General features: G+C 48.5%; 1 protein-coding gene across 1 annotated transcript; it reads left to right on the forward strand.

The window, feature by feature from the left end:
- The first annotated feature begins 9,255 nt into the window (after window positions 1-9,255).
- Window positions 9,256-9,811, forward strand: LOC147984888 (putative E3 ubiquitin-protein ligase SINA-like 6). The gene is made up of 2 exons (XM_087541305.1): window positions 9,256-9,321; window positions 9,473-9,811. The coding sequence occupies exons 1-2, from the start codon at window positions 9,256-9,258 to the stop codon at window positions 9,809-9,811; spliced, it is 405 nt and encodes a 134-aa protein (XP_087397431.1).
- Window positions 9,812-10,744: the final 933 nt, after the last annotated feature.

A 10,744-nucleotide genomic window follows, 5' to 3' on the forward strand; every position in this document is an offset into this window, starting at 1 on the left:
GATCTCTTCAATCCTACTCTTATCAAATTTAGCATCATGGTCTAAAAACTCCGAATTTTTGGAACACCTTCTAGGTAAAGGTGGATCATAATCAGTCCCATCATTATCAAGATTCATATTGAAAAACAAAGATTTAATTGGGGACACATCAATAACTTTTTGATCTTCATCTTTATTATCATGGGAACTAGAAGAACACGCTCTTATAAAGGAATCTTTCTTAGCACGCATCCTAGCGGTTCTTTCTTTGCACTCATCAATGGAAATTCTCATGGCTTTCAGAGACTCATTGATATCATGCTTAGGTGGAATAGATCTAAGTTTCAAAGAATCAACATCAAGAGAAATTCTATCAACGTTCCTAGCCAACTCATCAATCTTAAGCAATTTTTCTTCAATCAAAGCATTGAAATTCTTTTGCGAAGTAGTAAATTCTTTAATATTAGATCAAAATTAGAGGGCATATTATTATAATTTCCATAAGAATTGTTGTAGGAATTACCATAATTATTAGAGGAATTACTAGGATATGGCCTAGGATTAAAGTTTCCCCTATACGCGTTGTTACCAAAATTATTCCTACCAACAAAATTCACATCCATAGATTCGTTATTATTCTCAATCAAAGTAGACAAAGGCATATCATTAGGATCAGAAGAAACACTTTTGTTAGCAAGGCCTTTCGTATAGGATTTTATTCGCCGACGGCCCGAGCAGATGCACATGACCTTGTCCAATGTTGCATCAGAGGCCAACTCTTTGCCAACCAAAGCCATATGCCCCCACTTCCTTACAAACAATCCCCATCACTTGGCCCTTTTCGGTCTGGGGACTCAATATGGTCGGACCCCTTAAAGGAGGAAGCCATAAGAGGAAGTATCTGCTGGTCATGGTGGATAAATTCACTAAGTGGATAGAGGCCAGACCAGTCAAAACGGCCGAGGCGGGGCCGGTAATAGATTTCATATCTGGCGTGGTACACTGTTATGGTGTTCCACACAGCATCATCACCGATAATGGCTCTAATTTCACAGCCGATGAAGTGAAAACTTGGTGCGCTAATCTGGGCATTAAGCTCGATTACGCCTCTGTCTATCACCCACAGACAAACGGTCAAGTCGAACGGGCTAATGATCTTATTATGAGTGGCAACAAACCTAGACTAGTGCGGTCTTTGAAAGAATAGGACAAGCATTGGGTGGAGGAACTTGACTCCGTACTCTAGGGGCTGCGGACCACGCCCAACCGCACTACTGGATATACACCTTTCTTCATGGTGTACGGTGCGGAAGCACTGTTACCCTGCGACATTATTCATGACTCACATCGAGTGCGCATGTACGAAGAGAGAGAGGCCGAGCTCGATCGGCAGGACAGCTTAGATGCCCTGGAGGAGGAGCGCGATGTCGCAAAAGCCTGTTTCACATTTTATCAACAGCAGGCTCGCAGGTATCAAAGCAGAGAAGTGCGGGCCAAGACTTATAACGTTGGTGAACTCGTTCTACGCCTGCCGGAGAAGAAAAAGGACAAACGCAAGCCCAAGTGGGAGGGTCCCTTCATCATTGAATAAGTTCTCACCGGAGGAGCGTACCGCCTGTGTGATGCGTCGGACAAGCAGTTGGAGCCGAACCCTTGGAATGCGGCCAGACTCTGACGATTCTATGCCTAGCGCTGAACTTTGTGTTCGTCTCCTTCCTCCTGTTATTAACATTATTTTTCTCTCTTTTCGTTTTTATCTATTTTTGTTTTGCTCTTTAGCCCTACGGCGTTAGTACGGCTAAACCGTGCTCCCGTGATGCGTACATCTGCAAATATGTACGTCCATTATACCTGGGGGCTTCTTGTACAGAAGCTTGCTATTATCCTTCGAGCCTCAAGCTTAAAACATATGCATTCTTCTCATATGTACCTTTTCTTCGCCATTATATGCATCGATATGACTTAAGTTTTGGCCAAGCTGGGTTGCCTGGCTCCTGTGCTTATGCCCTACGGTCCTGTTAGTTCGGCTAGGGCATAAAGGGAGCACCTCTGCGATTGTTACTGCCGGGTCATCCGGATGTGTACCTCAGACTGGGTGAAGCCGAAAGCTAGGATTCTTAAGGGAATATTCGGTCGGTTTATTAAAGATGTTTCCGCATTCACTCCATTGTGAAACCCCAAAAGTTACTTACTCTACGATTTTTTTTCAATCACAGTCCAGACATGCACATTAAACGCATGCACACCCAGGGAAAGGAACCCTTAACGGAACTATTCTCTCTGGAAGATGTTTCTTACATAATGTAATATAACATAACTAGCCAGATATACATTGTCTGTTCAAGCAACTATGACCCCTACGCCTGGTTCCCATGCATACCCCGGTATATTCTACCACTAGGGTATTAGGAAACACTCCGCACCTTCGGGTCTAGAGGTCGAAGCTAAAAGGTCGACCATGACAATTGTTTTTATAATCCAGCTAGAATCACATATGTCAGGGAAAGTACATAGTCACTACGACTCAAAAATTTCCTCCTCTATGCCGTCCAACAGGCGGTCTAATTTACAATCCTGCTGGGAATATCTGGCGGCTACTTCCCCTTGTTCATATACTAAACTAACAGGAATTTCTTCCCCATTTGAACCTAGTGGTCTGACCCGGGCCATGTTATTCGGATCCAGCTTGGTATACCACGTTTTTACCATGGCCCAGGCCTCTTGCGCACCCTCTCGGCAGGCCAATATCTTCCATAGTCGAATACGCTGCTACGCTCCCTTGAACAGCTCTACAAGCTTCTCCATACTCCCTAGAGGGGAGGCGGATGGCCATAAGGCCTTGGCTACACTCCGCATTGCCTGCCGACCTTGCTCGTGTAACCGCGACAGCCCTTGCAGAAGATCACTTGATGATCCGGACACCTCCTCTTCGGGAAGGCCCGTCAACATACTTGCAATCACAACCATATCAGCTAAATTGTACCCCAAACTATTATAAGGTAAATTCGGCCACATACTGAATATGCCACCTCGCAGCTTTTTGTTCTCCTTCACAGAGTCGGCTAGCTGGGCTCGCACATCTTTAAGTTCTTCGCCCAGTTTGTTGTTTGAATGTTGGAGTTTGTTTTTATCCTCTCTAACTCGGGTCAGAACGCGCTCGCCTGCGGCATGTTGTCTCTTCGCCTCTTTTTCGCTCGTTTGAGCGGCCTTCAGTTCCTCTTCCAGTTGGTCCGATGACCCTATTATGAGACAAGCAACAGTTGCAATATAGCCGGCGTATAATTTTTTTGAGGTAAATATTACCAGAGGACGCCTTCTTGAACTTTTCTAGTTCGGTGGTAGCAGCAGTTAGCTGTGTCCGGCACCGCTCCAGCTCTTGGGCTAGCAGGTCGTTCTTCTCCGTAAGAACCTGGTTATACAACGATCCTTAAAACATTTGTCCCAACTGCTTCAAGTCTCCGGGGCTATAGGCACATGGTTATCAAATTTGGACAAGGTAAACTTACCTGCACATCCTTCAAATGTTGCTTGGTGGCTCGGTTAAGCCCATCTCGAGAAGCTCGAATGTATGCATCAGCCGAGTTGAAGGCACCGAACATCTCTTTTGAGAAGCGGGGATCTCGTAAAATGGCCCTCCGGCGCCGGTGATTCATGGCGCTCTCCACTTCCGAATTGGTGACATACATATTTTCCAAACCCTCGGCAGAAGGACAGTCCGGTGCCGCTCCTGTATCGGGCCCCGTCTCTTCAGCTGGGACCGAACCCTAGTGATCAGGAGTACGACTGGTCGGGTCCCTGAGCACAATCCGTCGAGCCTTTTACCTGATACAAAATGAATATATAAGTCACAGCTGGACATGACTGCTAAGAAGAGCATAGTTGCAAACCCATACGTCTTCAAGGAAGGCCCGACCGTATCTCTGTTTGCCTTCCTCTTCGAAGGCCTGCCCGACGCGGGAGCCACTGTCTCTGGAGATGCCCCCGGGGCAGCATGACGCGCCAAACGCCTCCCCTTCTAAGCACAAGATAGTGCGGCGAGTGAGGAAGAATGAGAAAACCCTCTCGGACCAAGTGTCTCCTGATTACTTACGTGCGAAACAGGAAGGAGGCCGGGGTAATCGGTGATGATGGGTACATCCGTGCTGTCATAACTCGTCTGATAGAAAACTCCATCTTTGAGCTCCACGAATATGTCCGGATCTTCCTCATATCTGGGGTCGAGATCCCGATTGTGATTCTCCGGCTGAGGGGCAGAGTCATGGAACCCCTCAATAGCCTTTTGCCATTCCTATCATGAATGAATAAGATATCGCCCTTCAAAAATAATTCAGGGAGGGTCGAATAGTGGAGTTAGAGCTTACCCAACTAGGAGAATTGTACACAGAAAACCCATCTTGATTTTGGAGATGGGCGAACACCTCCTACTCCCCTTCATACAGTTCGGCCAGTATTTTGGCCAGAGCGGCGGGAGTCTTCGGGCCCTTCCGACCATAGCGGGAGGCGTCGTCTTCCCCATTGAAATGATACACGGGTAGCCCTCTATATTGGAGTGGTTGGACCCCCCGTGTTATGGAGACTGCCATTACCTCGACTATTGACAATCCGGACTAGGCAAGCATCTTGATCTTGCCCAGCAGCAGACTAATCTCTGCGCTATCCTCTTCCTCAAGGCTCCGAGGATGCCAACTATGGCGTTTCTTCAACGGAGCACTTGAAAATTCAGGGAGGCCCATCCATAGTGGGTCGGGAAGTGCGACGTCGTCAATATAAAACCATTCAGAGGTCCACTCTTCGGAAGCTTTCTTCGGTGTGTCGGATAGGTATCCAGTCTCAGCAATGCGCCATATTTCGGCCCCGCCCACTTCAAATATCGACCCCTCATGGTTGCGCGGGACAAGACAAAACAGCCTTCTCCACAGATCAAAGTGGGCCTCTGAACCCAGGAATTATTCGCATAAAGCGACGTAGCCCGCAATATGCAAGATGGAGACTGGGTAAAATTGTGTAGCTGGAGGCCATAATACACCGGAAGCCCTCAGAGGAATGGGTGAATTGGAAATCCCATGCCCCTCAGCAGATAGGGGACGAAGCACACTCGTTCCCCCGTGGAAGGATTGGGAAAATCCTCCGCCTGGGTTTTGCAGTTGAAGGAAGCCAACCCTGCTCAAACAGGGACCAGATCTGCAGGGGGGAGAAATCCCTGCGTTTGCAACTTCGCCAATCGACTATGGGACACAGAGCACCTCTCCCACTCACCTTTCTCCGGGTTGGAACGGGAGGAGGAGCTGGGAATGCTAGCCATGTTGGAATGGTCTTTCCTGGCAATCTCTGAGGAGTTTCTCCGTATGATGCCGAATGGATCTGAGACCCAATCTCCTAAAATAGACACTCTTTCTTGCATGGCTAGGGTGTTATTTGCAAAAGGATACCCTGACTGTCTACATTCGCCCGAGGCGTGGTAGCTGAAGTCATCGATGCACAGAAGCCGAGGGGCGCGGCCTTGCATTAAAAACCGAATACATTACTTGAAAGTTGTCGGAGGAGGAACCCGCCTTGCAATGCCGAAGACAATCTGCGCGCCGAACACATCGTCATTGAAGCCTAGTTCGGGAGCTACTAAGGGAGTCCTGGACTAAGGGGTCCTTGGGCGTACAGCCTGTTAGCCATGGGCTGGACTGATGGGCTATGCAGATATGAGGACCGAAGACTACACACGTGTCCGGATGGGACTCTCCTTGGCGTGGAAGGCAAGATTGGCGACTAAATATTTAGATTCCTTTCTTTGTAACCGACCTTGTGTAAACCCTAGATCCTCCCGGTGTCTATATAAACCGGAGGACTTAGTCCGGAGGATAGACATTAGCATAACCATACAAGCTAGACCTCTAGGTTTAGCCATTATGATCTCGTGGTAGATCAACTCTTGTAATACTCATATTCATCAAGATCAATCAAGCAGGACATAGGGTATTACCTCCATAGAGAGGGCCCAAACCTGGGTAAAACATTGTGTCCCCTGTCCTGTTACCATTGACCCTAGACGCACAGTTCGGGACCCCCTACCCGAGATCCGCCGGTTTTGACACCGACAGATGGATTGGAGTGGTGGGGCGCCTTTATATGAGAAGAGACTAGTCATTTACTATGTTGTGTACCACGACCGTGTGTGGGTGCAACGTGAACGGTACAGGCATGCTGTACTTTTTCCACTTTCTCGTTTTGAACTCGTGACTTGTAGTAATGCTTAGTTTTGAATAGTATATAAGTTTGGTTGTCATGCCAACATATACAGCACACCCTCCATGTAGGTTTTGTCGCTGAAGTCAAAATTAGACACAAAATATGATGGTGAAGGACTAGTCTACCTCCATCCTGGTTTATTGCTCCCCGTCGTAATCGGTGCCAAATTTTGACCATAAATTTGACTAACAAAAGGTTCATGCATGTCACCAAAATTATATCATTGAAAGCTATGTTCAAATACAAATCAAATGATATAATTTTTGTTGACATGCACTAAAATTTTGTTAGTTAAATCTTTGGTCAAAATTTAGGGGCTATTTGGATTGGAGCCTGCAGCTGCCAAGCCAAAAATTTGGTAGTTGACCAAGTGCTGGTGCTCCTAAGGATGGCCACCAAATAATTGGCTCGCCCAGGACGTGGGGGGCTTCTCCAGTTCATTTTCTCACCAAAATTGGCAGGGGCGTGGGCAGCTGAAAGCTGCGCCAAAATTTTGGCTTGCCCACGAATTGGCAGGGCATGCTAGGGCGTCAACCAAACAGCCTCTTAGCACAAATTACAAAAGGGGCTAATAAACCAGGACCTTGGTAGTACACTAGGTCGAAGACAGTGATACTACATATAATTAACGCCAAATAGGAGCAAGGGATCACACATGTCATTTAAAACTGGAATAAAAATGGCATGCACTAATAAAACATAAAGGCCACAAGGCGATGCAATGCTGGTTATAGTAGGCAGGAAGAAAGATGCATCCATCGACGACGTCCACCTCCTCGACTCAGGGCGCCGGCCCACCTAATGGCGGCTAAGTAGTAGCGGATTTCGTGGCCAGGTCGACGTGCTTCTGAACAATGGTGTCCAAAGATTGTAGCCACTTGAAGAAGGCCAACGTCTTTCTGTCCTCGCTGGCCTTGTAGTGGCCTATGTAGACGATTTCCTTGTATACGTGGATGTGCAGATCGATGGTTTCTTGCATGGCGATACGCTGCACGGCGAGCGCAGCCTCGAGGGGCACATTCTTCATCGCAACCTCCGGCAACTTCAGGGCCACCAATGCTTCAAAGAGTTCGTCACCTTGGAGGCTAATGAGGGTGGCAGGCAATGAGGAGCCTGGGCGCATGGGCTGGAGCAGTACAGCAAGGTCGTCCGTGCGCTTCTTGACGGTGCTGAACTTGCGGATGGAGTCGACCATCATCTGGCACATGTCAGAGGCGAAGGCGGCGTCGACGAGGGCTACGACGCTGGCGGTCACCAGCATCGTCTGGAAATGCTACACGGTGCGGGGACGCAGGTCAGCGTCTTGGACGATCCGGCACAGCCGACTGCCGCTCACGTCCATCGATGCCATGGGTGCTTGTGGCTTCTGGTCACTTGTTCTTGGTCTTGGATTGGAGTGGGCAGTGTTGCGCAGAGACTAGGAGTAGATGGATTTGAGTGGTGGGGCGACTTTATATGAGAGTCCAAACTACGTTGCATTCACAACATGCTGGCTCCATTCTTCTTCTCCAACCTCTGCATGCTAATTGAATGCGGAGGCATCATTGACTATTCAACGTTTCGGGAACCGCTACCCTCTGCCTCCTTGGCATTCAAGCCGTATCAACATAAATGCATTTCAAAAAGATATTAGTCAATACTACTAGTGGTATTCTCAATATTGTGCACCACGACCAAGGCGGAGAGGAAAACGAGAGAACTACGTATTTATTTACGGTGTGGATTCACTCATTTTGCTCCATATGTACTCATTTAGGGTGTAGTCACTTGTTGAAATCTCTAGAAAGGAAAATACTCCTTTTTGGTTTATTGGGCTATACTAGCAAGTACTACAATAGTGGGCTCACATAGCAATTTTGTCTCATGCAAGAGCCTGGCTATATGCGTGCTCTAAGGCTCCGCACCACGCCCCACCCCTACACAAAGTCTGCCATGCGAGCACTCGCAACTTCCACGTTCAGTTTGCGCTTGGCACTTTGCCTCTTCGAGAAGACAAACAATGATGTTACTACTTCTAGAGTATCGAATCATCTGCTGCATATCCGTCCACCGCGTGCGGGAGGGATAGCTTGTTAAGCAAAAGCCCGTCTCATCTGTGAGCCACCGCGCGCATGGGCAAGGGAGAAGGCGTGTAGTAGTAAAATCAAGCTTCTCCTCGTTGTACGAGTTGACGCGACACATCATAGCACTGGCCCCACATGCTTGCCTCTAAACTTGGCTAAAAGACCCATAGTGTACAATATATTTGCTGCAACCTCTAACATTTACCCCACCACAAATTAAAATATATATTCCTGTCTTGACCAGATGAGCGTGCAAACTACAATCACCAGGATGATAGGTACGGCGAGAATATTATTTTAATCTAAAATATGCTTCGAGACGACCTCATAGAATGGAGCCAACCCCAAGGATTTTAAGCTTAGAGGCATGGTACACGCTATCCTAGACAACTCTACACATCAAACTGCCACACGAGCATCTAGGCTGCGCTTGGCTCTTTGCCTCTTCGGGAAGTAGAACAATGATGGTACTACTGCCGTGGAGTACTACAGTATGCTTTTGGCCATCTGACATAGAATGAACTGCTGCATGTCCACCGCGTGCGGGAGGGAGAGCGTGTAGCGAAAGCTTCTCCTAGTCCTGCCAGCCACCACACGAATGGGCGAGGGAGGGACGCAGCTTCATTGACTTACTGCTCCCGCCTTTGGGTGTATGACAGGTGGGCACAACAGATGGCTGGCCCACCTGTCATACAACCAAAGGCAGGTGCAGTTAAGGCATGGGAGCTCAGTCCGCGCGGGAGAGGGCGTTGTAATCAAACTTCTCGTTCTTGTACGAGTTGATGCGACACATCAAAGCAGTGCACTCATTATATTACAATAATTTGTGGTTACCGATGCATTAATTACAACCCATGCATGCATGCCGTGACTTTCCTTCTGATACTTGCATGTGTTGATTTATTAATGCACCTTGAAGTAGTATGAATATGTGACGGTAAAGCTTTGTAATGCCTCGGCCCTAAAGCGAGAGATGGTTGTGCACGAGGAGGGCGAGATCATGCTGACAGAGCAGGACCCGACGATGGATCTCTCTATGGTCTCTGTGGACCTCACCTTGCTCCACTGCACCTCCTGACTCCGCCCCTTGAAGCTTCCAGTGTATGAGGTTCGAATACACCTCGTCCGTTTGACTGATCGAGCAAGGTGCGGGTTTCTTGATTGATGTGTCATTCGATTGATTTGTGCAGTGCAAGGGAGGGCACCTGGCCTGCACGAACTGTCATGGTGAGTGCCCCGGGAACCAGCGGCAATGCAAGAAGTGCGAGCATGGCGGTGGCTTCGACGTGCGGAACACAGCAATGGACGCCGCCCTCTCCTCGGTGAGGGCGGTGTACCCGCACGAAGGCTGTGGGCTCTACGTCACTTTCCACAAGCTCGCCGATCACCAAAGCGTGTGTCTTCTCGTGCCCTGCAAATGCCCCGTGCCCGTCTGTGGCTATGAAGGCCCGCCGCTGGTGCTCTCACACCACATCAGCACCATGCATACCATGCCTGTGCACAGGATCCAGTATGGCAAGGTGCTCTAGCTGCAAGTGCCACTATCAGAGGCACGGCTCTTGCTATTCGCGAAGGAGGATGACCATGCATTTTTCTTGGTCGGCAGCATGCTCGACATCGGCGCGCCTATCGCCGTGTCGGTCCTCTGCATCAAGGCAGGGGCGTCCCCACTTCCTCACTATGCGGCCAAGCTGTGGGCAAACGGCTCGTTGGGGGAGCCCAAAGGCAGGACCGACGCCGTCAAGGTGGAAATGGAGGTGACAAGCACCAAGGATCCCAGCGACGTCGCCGTGCAGGAGCTGACCTTGTTCATAGTTCCGCCCAAGTTGCTGGTCGGGGCTAAGCTCGTGTCCCTCCACATTCAGATTGATAAGCTCACGTCCTAAATGATTCTATAGTGCCTTCTGTTTATCTTAGTAAGATGCTAATATAGGGGTGAGCTCGTTCTACTTTAGCTTAAGAGATGGTGGGTTTTGGTGGTGATGCAGCAATTACTTCCACATCAGATCAGCAGTTAAAGTAATTTCCAACAATCGAATGGATATTTCGTGTCTGTTGGATATAAAGATCCCTTGGGTCAGAAGTATAACATCTTATATGCTTGTTTGTTCAGAAAGTGTTGCATACTTGTGCGAGTTGACACGGCACATCAAAGAAGTACTCCCTCTGATCCTAATTTCTCTATGGCTAAGTCGAGGAGCACATACCAAGGAGGGCCTGGTTGTGTCTATACTTGGTCAACTCACCCGAATGCGCACTAGGCAGACGAAGCTCATGTTGTGTTGGTGCTTTGTGCGGCCCGCACCTTAACCAAAACTTCGTGCCTCCATCTTAGCTTCAGCGTTTTAAACTTCTCTTCATGTATAGATCCAGTCGGATGGTTGAGAACACTACAATTCGTAGCTACTGATGCTTGTGTGAGAGAGGACGAGTGCGTGCGTGCACCTCTTCTCTTCATGTAC

Source organism: Triticum urartu, chromosome 2A (assembly GCF_056163025.1).
Source record: "Triticum urartu cultivar PI428250 chromosome 2A, HENAU_Tu73, whole genome shotgun sequence".
Classification (NCBI taxonomy): domain Eukaryota; kingdom Viridiplantae; phylum Streptophyta; class Magnoliopsida; order Poales; family Poaceae; genus Triticum; species Triticum urartu.